This window comes from Pavona decussata, unplaced genomic scaffold (genome assembly GCF_977016875.1).
Source record: "Pavona decussata unplaced genomic scaffold, jaPavDecu1.1 SCAFFOLD_2, whole genome shotgun sequence".
NCBI classification, from domain to species: Eukaryota; Metazoa; Cnidaria; class Anthozoa; order Scleractinia; family Agariciidae; genus Pavona; species Pavona decussata.
The window spans coordinates 1381647-1397979 of NW_028145426.1; the positions used below are offsets into that span (position 1 = coordinate 1381647).

At 41.9% G+C, this 16333-nt stretch overlaps 2 protein-coding genes across 2 annotated transcripts; both read left to right on the forward strand.

Moving 5' to 3' along the window:
• The first annotated feature begins 5 nt into the window (after positions 1-5).
• Positions 6-15502, forward strand: LOC146489917 (uncharacterized). The gene is made up of 9 exons (XM_085118265.1): positions 6-125; positions 205-356; positions 1649-1776; positions 2955-3053; positions 10050-10130; positions 11183-11254; positions 12477-12589; positions 13019-13275; positions 14104-15502. Exons 1-9 carry the CDS (start codon positions 28-30, stop codon positions 14550-14552), a joined length of 1449 nt encoding a protein of 482 aa, XP_084974391.1. The 5' UTR covers positions 6-27; the 3' UTR covers positions 14553-15502.
• LOC146489918 (uncharacterized) lies at positions 3352-9218 on the forward strand. The gene has a single exon (XM_085130050.1). The coding sequence runs from the start codon at positions 3636-3638 to the stop codon at positions 9216-9218; it is 5583 nt and encodes a 1860-aa protein (XP_084986176.1). The 5' UTR covers positions 3352-3635.
• Positions 15503-16333: the final 831 nt, after the last annotated feature.

Genomic DNA, 16333 nt, shown 5'->3' on the forward strand with positions numbered 1-16333 from the left:
AGGCCACGGCTAAGCTATTTTTGTAAGATGGCGTCCGAACAAGACATCGAATTCGTCGAAAGCGATTCCCCCTTCTTCTCTTCCTTTTCAATTATTCCTAAAACAATTCTGGAAGATCTCTGCAGGTACGTTTGAGGACAAAAGCTTGTTCCTATTTTTTGTCGGCGATGTTCTCAGTTGCCTTGATTTCTCTCTTTGTTGTAGTCGATTTTTGATCAACATCCCGGAAGAGGAGCGGAGGGATATCGTTCGGTTGTGTTTTCAGATCGAAACTGCGCACTGGTTTTACGTAGACTTTTACAGACAGGAGCATCCGGAACTCCCAGCTTGCGGCCTTAAAGATTTTACCAAAATCAATATCCTTTTTCAAATAATTTTATGATGATCATAAGCTTACTTTGACGCCAATTTGTAGGACGAAAATCTACAAACAGCGAGCGTGAATAGAGTTTGAGGCAGAAAATGTTAGTCATAATTATAATTAATGGCCTGATACACCTGGTTGAAAAGAGAAACTGAAGATTATTTTTTAAAGTGTCAGTTACAGAAGAGGTACTGGAGTACGTGTTTGTGTAACTTTTAGTTGGACGATTTGCTAGATATTCGATTTCGATTCTAAATTAAAATACTAAATGATAGGTGTTTCTTTGCAAAACCCTTCCTTTACTACTAAAACATACCTACAATGGTGTTTACGTAGGCAAACTCAAAATACTAATTTTAATAGGCTGTCAAGTTACAGACTCCACAAATTGTATAGTGCTTGCTGATTCTTACTGTTTACATATAGAGAAGGAATAATTATTTTAACTATGAGATTATACTGTACCTAGGGCATATACACTGTAGGTGGATTGCATTGCCGCCATGTTGGTGGACAAAACAAAAGGAAATTTGCTCACATAGTTTGCATAAAAAGGAAAGTTAACCCCCAGAAGAGAAAGATCTTATTGTTCCTGTCCACCAACATGGCTGCCATGATGTCACATGCAAACTATCAATTGATTAATTTCTGGTGGTACCATGAAAAATTCAAAGTGGTTTCTTTTTGCAGAGCTGTCATTAAGGGCCGTAACCCATAACACCTGTTACGGCTGAATACCCTTGAAAGAACCTTGATGTAACGGCTGATTTTGATGGTTGAAGGGTTATTTTACTCAGAAATTAACAACACTGTTACGGGTGAGAAGCTTAATGCAACATGTGGCTGAAAACTTAATGACAGCCCTGTTTTGTCTGGTTTTGTACAGTATATCCATATCAGGATTGCACCTAGATTTGATTGAGCAAAATAATAAAAAATATCTGTCATTTACAGTGTATGTACATGTACACTTACAAACTTCAACCAAATTGAAGTATAAATAAGGAAGTGCTCTAAGATAATATCATTTCTGAAGTGCATGTGCTGTAAGACCCAAAAGACTATTTCTTTTTTCCATCAGTTTGAATGCTTGTACAGTACAAATGTCATGTACTAGTCATATTTGCAAGATGTTTTCATTTTGAACCCTTGATTCTTTTTTATTCCTGGTATTTTATTGGTCATGGTATTTTATTGGTCATTAAAGTCCTAATAATCCAAAAGTTTATTATAAGAAACAACTTCAAGAGAGTACTCTGTATTTTGATTCCTTAACCTGGCCACTCTTTGAACAGTTTCCATTTCTAAATAAAACTGGAGAGGACATTGATGAAGTTTTTGAGAACTGGAAGAAATACAAATACAGTGTCCCTGTTTATGGAGCAATATTGCTAAATCAAAACTTAGATAAGGTAAAATAATACTGTCTTTATTAAAGTTAAGGGTTCAGTGAATGTTGTGCTGCTGGCACTAATGATCTACAAATGATAAATCAGAGAATTAACTCTGCAATGTATGTTTTAGTGCTAAGTGAATTTCCCACTGAGCCTTAGCCCTAGAAATGAAATGGGACACCACACAACGCAACCGAAAAACTTTAGCCTTGGCAGGATCGAACCTATGACCTTGGGATTTGAACACTGTTGCACTACCAATAATTGAGGTACGAATCCAGTTGGGTGTAAGGTATGGGTGATTATTGTGGTAATAGCCCATTTTACAGTTGTGTGCTTAGTGACCTGGCCTTGGATTGGAAGCGAGGCTGGGGGTGACCTTGTTTTCATACAAACCTCATTGCTTTTCATATGTAAATGCAAACTAGTTAGCATAAGATCAGCGTGATCTACATATGAAAAGCAGTGAGGTTTGTTTACTTAGCATTATGACATACACTACAGAATTAATTTTAATCCATCATTATTAAAGTTAGTCAACCTTGAATGTAGGACAATCTATAAATGAAAATTTTAGTATGAAGCATTTTGTAAGTAAAGCTACAATAATTTGTTCATTTACATGTACTTTTATTAATAGAACACTGTAGTTGTCATTACAGTGTATTTCCTGCGAAAAATGTTCACAAATACTAAGTTGAGTCCATTTACAGTGTAGTTAAATCTCCTAGCTCTCTGGTAAGCCCTATGATTTGGAATAAGCTTCCCTTTCTGTGGAGCCCTTCCCCCTTCTTGAGGTATAACTAACATAGCTTTTGTAGTAGGAGTCATGTGCATGGTTTTCATTAATTTTTGTGGTACAGCTGTAGGAGAGTTCTTAGTGGTGAATAGATGGTCACCACAAATTAATTTGTCTTATAATTTTAGTCTGGCTTTTTAAAGGGTTAAAAATCTCTCCAAAGGCAGCTAACGTGTTCAGAGTAAATGGGTGCCAGTGCCCAGGTTCCAGCTTGTACGTGTGATAAAACTCCTGTACGTTAACGCAAATAAGTACTTCCTGTTTATTAACCCCCTCCCCCAAGCAAAACTACCAAATTAGCAGCCCTCCCCCCTCCCAAATGAATGGGTGGATGAGGTATTGATTGTAAGGAAACATTATTTTATATGTAAATATCTTGCATTTGTTTAATAATTAGTGTGTGCTGGTGCAGCCGTTCATGTCTCGAACCAGTTGGGGTTTTCCAAAAGGGAAGGTTAATAAGGATGAAAGTGCATTTGACTGTGCAATAAGAGAGGTGAGTAAATTGTGATAATTCACGTTGTTTGCATTGACAGAATTGTGTGAATTATGCGAATGTCACAAGAAAGAATTATGATACATACAGCAAAAGCATTGGCACAGTAAAACAATACTGTAGCATGATACATGTAGTTAATTCATTCTTCATGTACAGCTGTAGAGGTTTCCCACTGTATGAATTACCAGTCATTGGTACTGCAGGGGTCTTGCCAATTTCAAGTTCCTTTGAAGCCAGTTTTCTTGTGTTATATGTATATTGCACTGAACATAAGTCATTATTCTGATTATGTTGAATAGACTTGACTTGTCTTGAACTTTAATCTTATTTTGTTTTGTTTGTTATTGTTGCCTAATCTGTCATGCGATCTTTGTTAACAATGTATGCGCGCGCAAGTCACATGGCAAGAACCTTTGTAATGCGGTCGCCATTTTTGAATACACTCTCTGATTGTTGTTTGAGTTCTGATTCTTGTCTGTACCGTTTATCTTCGCCTTTCGTTACTAAACCGACACTATTATTACTACCCTTATACCCGCATGACATTTTGGTGCCGAGACCAGGATAGTACGACTCAGAATGACGGAAACTCTACCGAAACTTATCTCTTCTCGTGCGGGATATCGAGCTCATTTAACGAAGACCCTAAACAAGGCAAAGGATCTTATGAAGAAGGAGAAACCCACCGAAATGGATGTCACCTCGCTAAATAGCATCATTGAACAACTTACACGGAAGAATTCCATCCTCAAGGGACTTGATGAAAAAATCGCGGTCCTCATCGATGAACCGAAAGACCTCGAGCAGGAAATTTTTGAGACGGAGGAAATTCATGATGAGATACAAGAGTCATCCAGCCAGATAAGTAGATTTATTCACTTGACGGTAACTGATAAGAATTCTAATCAGTCTCCTTCCCCTGCTACCCTCCAAGAATCTCCGCAAATGGCGAACAATGAAACACCACTCGTACCACTCGACCCTACAAATGCTGGCTCTTCAGGGATTCAAGAAAGTACCTCTGTAACTAATACAACCCTACTGAACCCTCAACCACCCCTGAACACGCAGTCACCGCCACTGGTCCCTCAAGTGAATGCTAACCACACTAGCCGTCTTCCCAAGCTAAATTTACCTACTTTCTCAGGCAACCCCCTCAACTGGTTCACATTTTGGGACTCATTTGATGCAGCAGTTCATTCCCACACTGCTCTGGGGGGAGTGCAGAAGTTTAGTTACCTAAAGGCCCAACTAGTGGGGGATGCTTCAAGAGCCATAGCTGGTTTCCCACTTAGCAACAATAATTATGAACAGGCTATTAAACTTCTCAAGGAACGTTTTGGTCAACCCAGCAAGATAATTAGTGCCCACATGCAAGCTCTCCTAGACATACCAAACCCCACCAATCAACTATCAAGCCTGCAACTGTTTTACGACACTATGGAGAATCATGTCAGAGGTCTGGAATCTCTTGGGAGGTCACACGAAACCTTCGGGGATCTCCTTGTCCCAATTATCCTAGGAAAACTACCACATGAGTCGAGAAGGAACTTAGCTCGTGAACATGACAACCCTGAATGGAAGTTCCAGGAGCTGAGAGAAGCCATTGTAAAGGAAATTCGAATCCTTGAAGCAGGTGTCCAACTTAATGACCCACCCTATGGAGGCTCCCCTACAGTTACTGGTTCTTTCCTCACTCAAACACAAGGGAAACACCCACATACCGGGAAACAGAATAACCCAGCACCCAAAAGTTGTCTCTACTGCAAAGGTTCCCACCCCTCCTACAACTGTCAAGTAATCACGGATCCTCGGGAGAGATGGGCAAGGGTTAAGAGTCTCGGACACTGTTTCAACTGTCTTGGAAACCATAAGTCTTCCGTATGCCAGTCAAGATTCCGTTGCCATAAATGTAAGGGAAAACATCACACAAGCCTCTGTTTGGGTCCCACCAATCCCCCCACCAGCCCTCAGACTATGAGGGGCACTGCTCCTGCTCACAGTCCTCAAACTTCTACGGGAGAACTACCCTCTCAAGTACATGCCTCTCTTGCCCCGATTAATCCAGCAAACAGTACAGTCAACCATGGTCAACTCGCACTCTTGAAAACCGCCATAGCAACTGTTGGCCATGACCTTACTCACTGTGAGGCTAACATCCTCTTCGACGAGGGTGCACAACGCTCCTTTATCACCCAGACCCTAGCTAATCAACTGGGCGTACGTTACACTGAGAAAGAATCTATTGCCTTGTCAGCCTTTGGTGCACACTCATCATCCAGCAGACACTTACCTGTCGCCAACATCAATATTGTCACCGTTTGTGGAGAGCAAATACCACTGCGTGTCCTTGTGGTTGAACAGATCGCCACACCACTTCAGAACCGTTTCCGTCAACAGCTCCATACCGTACCCCACCTAAGGGGTCTTCAACTCGCTCACCCTGTGACGTCAGACGAGAACTTTGAGATCTCCCTCCTTATTGGTGCGGACCACTATTGGGACATAGTGAAGGACACTGTCATCCGTGGTCAAGGCCCAACTGCTGTAGAATCGAAACTTGGTTACCTTGTCTCTGGCCCACTACAGACTAACTCTGTGAATCACACTGATACCGTTGTCAACCTGCTACAAACACTGTCTTCCACAATGGAGGTAGAACGTGACCTTGAGCATTTCTGGTCCTTGGAGTCTCTCGGCATCTCACCACCTACAGAGACGGATGAACATGAATCCTTCCTACAACACTTCCAGAGTTCATCAATCACAAGAATGTCTGATGGCAGCTACAATGCCAAATTTCCATGGAAAGTAGATTCTCCCCCACTACCATCTAACTATGGTAACTGCGCTCACCGTACACGCGCTATGGTACGTCGCATTGCTCAGACACCCAACCTCCTCAGATCCTATGGCGAGATAATCGAAGAGCACGAGAAGCGTGGATTTATTGAAAGGGTTGACAATGTGACTAGCCTGGATAGAGCACATTATTTACCGCATCATGCAGTCAAGAAAGAGTCAGCTACCACACCCATCAGAGTTGTTTTCGATTGCAGCTACCGTTCCTCAACCAACTCTCCAAGCTTGAACGACTGTCTTGTGGTTGGCCCTCCATTCCTAACTGATATGTGCTCCATCATCATCAGATTTCGTACCTTCACCTATGGCCTGTCCACTGATATCGAGAAGGCCTTTCTCCATGTCGGTCTTGACGAAGGTGACCGGGACTTTACCAGATTCTTCTGGTTGTCAGACACCACCAATCCAGAAAGTGAATTTCAAGTCTTTCGTTTCAAGACGGTCCTGTTTGGTTCAACAAGTTCCCCCTTTATGTTACATGCTGCACTGCATCATCACCTGGAAAACTACACCTCACCTGTGGCCAAGGACATGAAGAACAATATGTATGTGGACAATGTCATTTCAGGACGTGACCATGAAACTGACATCTTACACTATTACCAAGAGTCAAGATCCATCATGTCCGCAGCCAACTTTAACTTGCGCTCGTGGGCATCAAATAGCCCATTACTTTGTGAACAAACCAAGAAGGATCAAACAGCTGACACAAACACTGTTGTAAACATTCTCGGTTTGCGATGGGATCCATTCCATGACACCCTCTATCTTGTTCCTAAGGAAATAGCCCCTCAATCAAGTCGACCTGTCTCCAAACGTGATGTGTTACAACTCTCCTCAAGAATCTATGATCCTTTGGGACACTTATCTCCTGTAACCGTGAAAGCCAAACTCCTGATCCAAGAGCTATGGCAGAGGAAACTTGAATGGGACGAACCACTTCCGGCAGACCTCGAAGCCAAGTGGAACGATATTGCCCGAGATATTCAAGAGGCTAACAAACTAGTCTTGCCAAGGTGCTTCTTCCCACAAATGCAGACCGAAGCACAACCCATCTACCTACATGTGTTTGCTGACGCCAGCCCCAAGGCGTATGGAGCAGTCGCCTTCATCTCTAATGATCACCATTCCTCATTCATCATGTCGAAGTCGCGTGTTGCCCCTTTGAAGGAACTGACACTTCCCCAGTTAGAACTCATGGCAGCATCGATCTGTGCAAGACTAGCCCACTTTGTATCAGGAGCCCTCCATTCAAGATTTCCCAACCTTACAGTCAAGTTGTGGTCCGACAGCGAGATAGTCCTCCACTGGTTACACAGCGCGAAACCCCTAAAGCAGTTTACGGCAAACCGCACCCAAGAGATCAAGAAGCTGTTCCCTGTTACTGTCTGGAGTCATTGTCCAACTCATGACAATCCTGCTGACATGCTTACTCGTGGGATCAATGCCACACAGCTTCGCACTTCCTCTCTTTGGCTACATGGTCCCCAATGGTTACCATTCGTCGAGCAATGGCCATCTTGGAATTACTCAACGAGTCTTCATCTGCAACTCTCCAATATCACTCATGTGGAAGACACTGACGCCGCAGTCAACAATACAGTGACCATGACCGATGGTACTACTCAGACAGATCTAGTGGAGAAGCAGCCAGGCATCCACAATCTCATTGATGTGTCCAGATTTAGCACTCTCTCCAGCTTGCTCGCTGTGACAGCATACGTTCTACGGTTTGTGAAGAACTTGCAAAACCCTGCAGCAAAAACAGTGGGTCCACCATCTGTCCAAGAGAGGAAAAGCGCCCAACGCAAATGGATCCAGAACTCTCAAGCGCTAATTTATGCGGATGAGATTGCTAATCTACGGTCCAATTCAAGTACTCGTCTAACCTTAGTGAGACAGCTTCGCTTGTTCCTCGATTCTGACGGCTTTCTTCGTTGTGGGGGGAGGATACATAATGCTCCGCTTACAGATTCAGCAAAATTTCCCTACCTGCTTCCGCCCAACCACCCTTTCACAGCACTGGTCGTATACGAAGCCCACAGGAAGCAACTCCACTCTGGTGTCAACGCGGTAGTGACGTCGCTACGCCAAAACTTCTGGATAACTGCAGCACGCCAGTATGTAAGGAAGCTTCTTCGCCGCTGTGTGACCTGTCGCAAGGTGGAAGGAACAGCCTTCAGAGCTCCGGATCCTGCGCCCTTACCCAAATTGAGAGTCCAAGAAGCGACACCCTTTTCAGTAACTGGAGTAGACTTCACGGGACCCCTTTATGTGCGATCAGAAAATGGCGTTACCAAGAGCTACATCTGTCTCTTCACCTGCGCTGTCACCAGGGCAGTACATTTGGAAGTAGTCAGTGACCTCTCAGAGAAAAGTTTTCTTCAAGCCTTCCGGCGATTCTCAAGTCGCAGATCTCTTCCACATCACATGATATCTGACAATGCCTCTACCTACCTCGCTTCTGCAGAAACACTCAATGAGCTATTCCAATCTCCTTCACTAAAGGAACAGTTCAGCCGACAAGGTGTCGAGTGGAAGTTTATCCCTAAACGTGCCCCCTGGTACGGAGGCTTCTGGGAACGACTCATCGGACTGACAAAGAGAGCCATAAAGAAGACACTTGGCAAGACATCTGTCACACTAACAGAGCTCCAAACACTCACTGTTGAAGTGGAAGCCATTCTAAATGATCGCCCTATCACCTATGTATCCAGCGATTCTGCAGACGAAGAACCATTAACACCCTCACATCTTCTACACGGGAGAAGAATTACCTCATTGCCCTACCCTGTTGCTGACGATGATCCATCTGATCCCGACTATGGAAGTGCATCTGACATGAGGCAACGTGTAACAACACAAGCCCGTATCCTCGAACGTTTCTGGAACAGATGGAGACACGAGTACCTTACCTCTCTTCGTGAATTCCACAGAACAACTGGGACCAATGAGCAGTCGATCAAGTCAGGAGACGTTGTGTTGGTCCATAACGAGGGTCCTAGGTCAACCTGGAAGCTAGCTGTTATAGAGAATCTGATTAGGGGAAGTGATGGCCTTGTCCGGGCAGCGCACATTCGCACAAGTACCGGGTACACCAACCGACCAGTGACTAAACTGTACCCCCTTGAAATCACCACAACTACCACTGTCCCTAGTGTTGCGTCGCATGACCGTCCTGAACAGCAACCTGCCGCAGTTCCGCCCACTAGACCGAGACGAGCTGCAACTACTGAGGCTATGAGGAGAATCTCAAATTGGGCGAGATGCATCCGCGCGCCCCCGGAGGATGTTGAATAGACTTGACTTGTCTTGAACTTTAATCTTATTTTGTTTTGTTTGTTATTGTTGCCTAATCTGTCATGCGATCTTTGTTAACAATGTATGCGCGCGCAAGTCACATGGCAAGAACCTTTGTAATGCGGTCGCCATTTTTGAATACACTCTCTGATTGTTGTTTGAGTTCTGATTCTTGTCTGTACCGTTTATCTTCGCCTTTCGTTACTAAACCGACACTATTATTACTACCCTTATACCCGCATGACAGATTAAGTCAAATGAATGTGAATTAATAATATTGAATGGTTGAAAGTTTCAGCAAATGACAAGGGAATAATATTTGGGAGGCACATGTCTGAGCTTTCTTTTAAAGCTTACACACTGTATTTATCATAACTTAATTTCTCTCAAGTATAAATAACTATGTATGTTGCCAAAGCAATGCGTTGTAATGGCTAATTGCTATCACAAAAGCCTTAGTACTCAGATATAAAGAGTACCTAGATGGATAGTCCAGCCAATTACAGACTTATTAAATCATTTTTAAACATAATTAGAATTATTTAAGGTAGTCTGTTACATAAGCCTTATTGGCTTCCTCGGGCTATCTAATGCCTTGTTAAGGTTTAATTATTTTGTTAATGCTGAATTATTTTGTGTGTGTGAGGCAATCAATAAACTGACAAACTTATGTAAGCACACAAACACACGTTAAAAGTAACAACCTTGTTCCCAGGGTCTCTCCTATTCCTGGGAACGAGGTTGTAAAACTAACAGTAATGGTATCTTCACCAAGTGTCTCATTCCCTCATACAACGTACTACAAAGCTGTACTCTTGATGTTCTTTGCAGGTGTTGGAAGAGACTGGATTTGACATGTCATGTTTTGCCGACCCTGATGCATTCCTTGAACACAACTTTCAAGATCATCAGGTCAGAATTATTTCTTTAAAGCTAACAAAAGTTCTAACGTGGAGCCTACAGCAAGTTACTGATCACATTAGAACTTTTGTCTAACTTTAAATAGAGAAGAAAAGAAACATCACTTGACAGTTGGTTTAGTTTTTAAGCTAAAGTTATAAGCTTGTTAGGTGAATTTGGGCCCTCAAATTAGAAAGTAAACATGGAACTTTGTTTTTCTGACACATGAACCAGTCTGTGTGCATGCAAATTAGAGCGAATTCAGAGAAATTTGGGTGCCAAAGCCAAATCAGCACTTACATTTATTTTGCACCTTCAATTTCAAGTCTTTCAAGTTTTATGTACCAATAGATCACTGAACCAGAGGCCAACAGATGTTTGATTTTGCAGAAGGTCCGTCCAAGATCAAACTGGTTTTATAATCTCACGTCTCAAAGATCTGATGAAAAGCTTGGGGAACTTCAGAACATTTTTCCTTTTACTTGCTCTGTCCTGTGTACATAAGTTGCCACAAGACAACACCTACAACAACCGTTAAAGTTTTATTCCTCTGAGTGTAGATCACAAATAACTGTGATGCTACTAATAAAGGTGTAAAAGTAGCCTTCTGTGTAAGCATCCCTAGCGCTCCAATAAAAGCGTTGGAATATTCGAACATACACGTACTGTAGTGGCTCTTTTTAGTACGTCTATATTTCATCGAAAAATATAGTCTGGACAGAACTTTCGTAGCGAATAATTTGGCTCCAGTTGGGAAACAAAAATTTCATACTTTGGCTATTTAGAAGGAATAACAGAGGCAAATGCGCCGGTGCTTTCGAGGGAGTTTGTACTTGTAGCGTGTTTTTGATTGAGAGAAAGAAATAGTACAATTCCTACTCGCGGCGACAGAAACTGGAACTTATCTCTCCCACTGATTGTGTTCTGACCTATTGAGTCCCTTAGATGGAAAACAGACGCACATTTCACCACTTATCTTTACAAATGTATAGAGTGTGTGTCACTATTGTCTTTATCAGTGATAATAGAGGTTATGTCATATTTTTGTTTCTTCTTTTTGTTAGGTTAGACTTTATATTGTGCCTGGTGTTCCTGAGAAAACAGTATTCCACCCACACACCAGGGGAGAAATTAAGGTAAAATTAATGATACTGAGACCTCATAGATTGGGCCGACCAATCAACCAACCAACCAACCAACCAACCAACCAACCAACCAACCAACCAGCAATCAACCAGCCAGCAATCAACCAACCAACTAACCAACCAACTAACCAACCAGCAATCAACCAACCAACCAACCAACCAACCAACCAGCAATCAACCAACTAACCAACCAACCAACCAGCAATCAACCAACCAACCAACCACTCAACCACCCAACCAATAAACCAACCAATAAACTGACCAACCACCCAACCACCCAACCAACCAACCCACTAACCCATCCATCCACCCCTAACCCTAACCATACTAATCAAACACACCAAACCTACTTTGCTTTCAGGTGACAAGGTTATCATTTTCAAGTGTTTTTCGTAGCAATACCTTTTGAATTTATTATTATTATTATTATTATTATTATTATTATTATTATTATTATTATTATTATTATTATTATTATTATTATTATTATTATTATTTTGCTTGTTAATATTAGCCTACCGCAAGTACAGTATTTTCATGCGCGTACGTGTGCCTCGCCCGGTCTCAATATTAACCCTGAGGAAAATAAGAATACTTGGGAACGGAGCAAAATTTTTAGAAAAAGAGTAGGAAAACCCCTGGGAAGCCATCCTTGTCATTCAAGTCCAGAGAAGTTGAATTTTCCACATGATTGGCCAGAGATGTCTAGCATTGATTTTTTTCTGACCGATTTTAGAGCTGCTTCCATCGCGCCCCTTCCTTCTCTCTTTACTCGGGATTGTTTAATTATCACTGGTCGCTTAGGAGAGGACGTTGCAAATGTAGAAATTTGACAATTTGAAAGTCAGTATCAAATGCCGTTGTTGTGGTTGAAAAGTTTTCAAACCAGTTTGACTTTTAGTTCCCTTTGTCTAAGATTATGGTAAGGAATACTGCACATTTTATAACAGTTACACTGATTTAAAAAAAATTCCACCCCCCCCCCCCCCCACCAAAAAAGGACGTTAAACCATAACATCGCCGTTAAAGAGAGCATTTTGTTTGCGAGTTGTCGGCCACGTTCATGGTGGTTTGCGTTTTACATATCGTACATTGCAGCAAAGCTTGCATTTTACGGGCGTCTAACGGTGCTTTACTTTCAATTAAATGTGAATAAGGATGGTGTTGATTTGCATGGACAACTAACCAAGTGATGTGTTTGTTTTCTCCGCAGAAAATCGAATGGTTCTACGTGAGCGATCTACCCAGCCACAAAAAAGATACAGTGAGCCGAGAGAACCTGGGACTGAATCCGAATTCTTTCTATATGGTGATACCCTTTATAAAGTAAGTATTAGAATATTAGCACAATGAAAATTCTCAAGGAAAATTGGAGGTAACCCCGTCAGTATTTTTGAAAGACAATTAGACATGAACATTCCATCTACATGTAAAAATATAAAATACGTAGGCAGTTTTTTCGCAAGATAGGATCGATTTCCGGTCCAGCTTTATTTAGTCTCCCTCGCAGCCGTTCTGTGTCTCGTCACGCAACGCTCCTCCCCGAGCGTTACGATCTGCTTTTCCCGCATAAAACCACACAAATGTACCTTTGTATGAGGAGGTACATGTTCCTACCCTACATAAAACCCCGAGTTACCCATACTATCTCGTGAAGTGCGCAACGCATGCGTACTAACAAAAGGACGCACTATTCCAATTCGCCAGGAACTGCTTGGCAGGCACGAATGTTAATGAAATTGTTTCCATCGTTAGAGGTCTAAAGAAGTGGATTTCAGCGACTCGACAACGGGAAACCAACCCTACGCCAGAACCAAGTGTAATGGAAACATCGGGAAATAAACAGCTTCAAAAACTACTCGCCAAAGAAGAACAGCGGTTGGAACAGGAACAGAAACGGGCGGCCATCGAAAGAAGACGAAAACAACAACAGGAACAGTTCCAACTGCAGCATGAACTTAATCATCCACTGCGACAACATCACACACCACAGAAAACAAAGACAACGAAAGGTGAGGCCATCTGTGGATGGATGCTTTTCTGCCGCCAACTGAGGCAGACGTGACCTGCAGGGCACACTGAATGCTTCCATTTATCAGAATTGGCCTGATTACAAACGGAATGCGCCCATTCCGAGAACTCTAGATAACATGACAGTCAGTTCACGTCCTTAATAAAATGGCTTTAATCATTTCAGAATGTACATGTACTGGTTTGAAGATTTTGTGTAACCATTTATTGAAAACGACACATTCCATTTACAAAGGCACCTTCTGTATGACAAGTTAGTAAGGGCGTTTAGAGATTTAGCGAATTTTATCAGGACAACATGACCTTTGATTTCCGTTGAAATTTAACATTTGCACCTCGGAAATTCCGATTTCAACCAGAAAACAACGATATTAATTTTATGTTGTATCCCCCCCCCCTCCCCAAAAGAAAGAAGAATAAAAAAAAAATAAATAAATAAAATAATAAATAAATAAATAAATAAATAAATAGATAGATAGATAGATAGATAAATAAATAAATAAATAAATGAATAAATAAATAAATAAATAAATAAATAAAAATATTATTCTTTGCAAGAATACAGTACACAAGGCACTCGTTGCCTATCAGCAAATAAAAAAATGTTCATTGAGCCAATTACATTCGGAGAGCCACAATACACTATCGCCTAGGCTAAGCCAGGGCTGTCAATAACAGTCAGACATCGGATTGTCTGAAGTACATTTGTAGAGGTTCCATGATGGCGGCCAGTTAAGTGAGGCGTAGTTCTATCCCTGTATAATTAAGTTGCATACGACCCTAAGAAAGTTGTCTTTCTACTATTCTAGATTACCAAACATTAAAGGAGGAACAGTCAGGCCAAAGAGGCTCTCCAGTTATGAGAGAGCGGGAATACAGACCGGTTTACAAGATACTACAAAGGCCATCGGAGGAATCCGCCAGTGAAAAATCTTTAAACCCGATACAACAACTGTTGTCTGGAACATTGGCATTTGGTCCTATCACAGCACCTCAACCCGCCTCACCTATGGGCGTGGCCACACCTCATGGGGCCTTTTATCACCCACAAGGTGTTACCCGGATTAACCAAGAACAAATGTTACCTCATGGGACCCCTTCTACACCACCCTCGTCTTCACGCTCAAGGCAGAGAATAACTACTTCCACCCCCTCAGAACACAGCTGGGAAGAAAAAGAGTTTCAGTTTTCTTCTCCAGCATTTTTAAACTTTAAGTTTGATACAAAACCCATTTTAGCTTGCTTACCCGGCACGTAGCTGTCAACAAAACATTGAGTAACCGATCCAGTGTAGTTCACGACCGGTAATCTGATATCATTGGCTTGGCGGTGTTTTTTAAAATTGACGTGAACAACTGCCATACACGAATGCTTTGTCGTAACCTCAACGTTTCTCCCACGGTCGTGGACTTTAAGCATGAAGAGGAACTGGGCAGGAAGGATACGTGTTCAGCAATATTCTTATCAAAAATGAACGTAGTTTTTAGCTTTATTTCTTGAAACGAATCTGTCACTAAAACTCTGTGAATTTTAAAGTTTTTATTTTGTACAACATTAGACATAGAAGGCCTCAATCCGACCGTAAACTTTGATATGTTCACTGAAGTGCCATTCAAAGGGACTCTCAAGATCGAAAATGAAAGTGGACCGGTTTGAGTGTCCCAACAACAATTTGACATAAAAACAAAAAACAAGCGTCAGTAATTTTGAGAGACTCTTATTTGATATGTGAACATTTGTCGAACTTGTTCTATATTTGAAGCATTCGCGTACTAATAGGAAGTTTCCCATAACTAATTTTTAAAAGACATCGAAGACAGGAGCAAACGTAAGGTCATCAAAGAAACTAACTAAAAGGAATTGAAGAAACAATTACAATTTTATGGGGATCTGTAGACTCAGTTAACGAAGTTATTACTTTTTTTTTTTAAGTTTTCCAACAAGAGATTGGAAGGTTTAGTTAGTTATACGAAGAACAGCCTTTGGAAAAGCTTGTTGAAGCTAGTTATGAACTAGTTATACATTCTGATCCTAAAGCTGAGATCTTAATAGGAATCTTCTTAATTGTTGTTCAGCTTCTGGGGTGAGCTACAGTTAGCATCAAGCGCATGAGCAGTACATCTGAGTAGCAAAATACATAACGATTTGTATGGAACTTTACCACCGGTTTAGGCAGAGAACGAAACTAACAGCACATACTGCATCAAATGTTGTCCATGTCTTGCTTCTTGGCTGTCCTTGTAGCCTCCAACGTAGACGTCCTTTGGCTTGTCACGTCACGCACTCCTACCCAGGAGACACGTCACGCGATCTTCCCCTACTGTCCTGGACCCGGTTGTTCAAAGAGCGGAAAACGTTATCCAGTGGCTAAAACTGACTCCAGCCAATACATTTTATCCGCTGGATAGCGATCTATCCACTAGATAAAGTTATCCGCTCATTGGACAGCTGTGGCCAGTGGAAGATTTCAGTCGCATTTCAGCCATTTAATACTGGGAATTCTAGAAATTGAAAACTAGAACATACAGTTAAAGACTCTTTAAACAATTTTTAAAATCCTACGACAATCGTAGGAACAGGCAATGTTGAATGACGAGGGTTGTGTGCGATTTTTTGCGTGACGCGAGAAGCTCCCGCTCTGGAAACCGCATGCGACAGACGTAAGCAAAAGTTGTACTGTCTAAATCGGCCGTAAGACAATCAAGATAGATACCCCAGTGGGAAATACTCGGGTATATTAGTGGTGGGGTTGTGCGAATAAAGTCGCCCTTTGACCTTCCTTTGCGCGCTATTTGCATGGTAAGTCTGGGTTCGGTGCAACGTGGATAACATTGAATTGTTCTATTCCACGTCACACTGGCCATATTCTCGCCAGCCAGTAGTCAAAAACAAAATTATCCACTCATTAAACACGCGCTGAGGGTGTAACGTCGTTACAGCTTGCAAGGGTTCGGCAATCGAACGTTGGATTGCGTTCGATTGCCAATAGTTTCTTTTTTTTGTGAGTTCGCTTCAAATTCCGTTCGATTCCGAAATTTC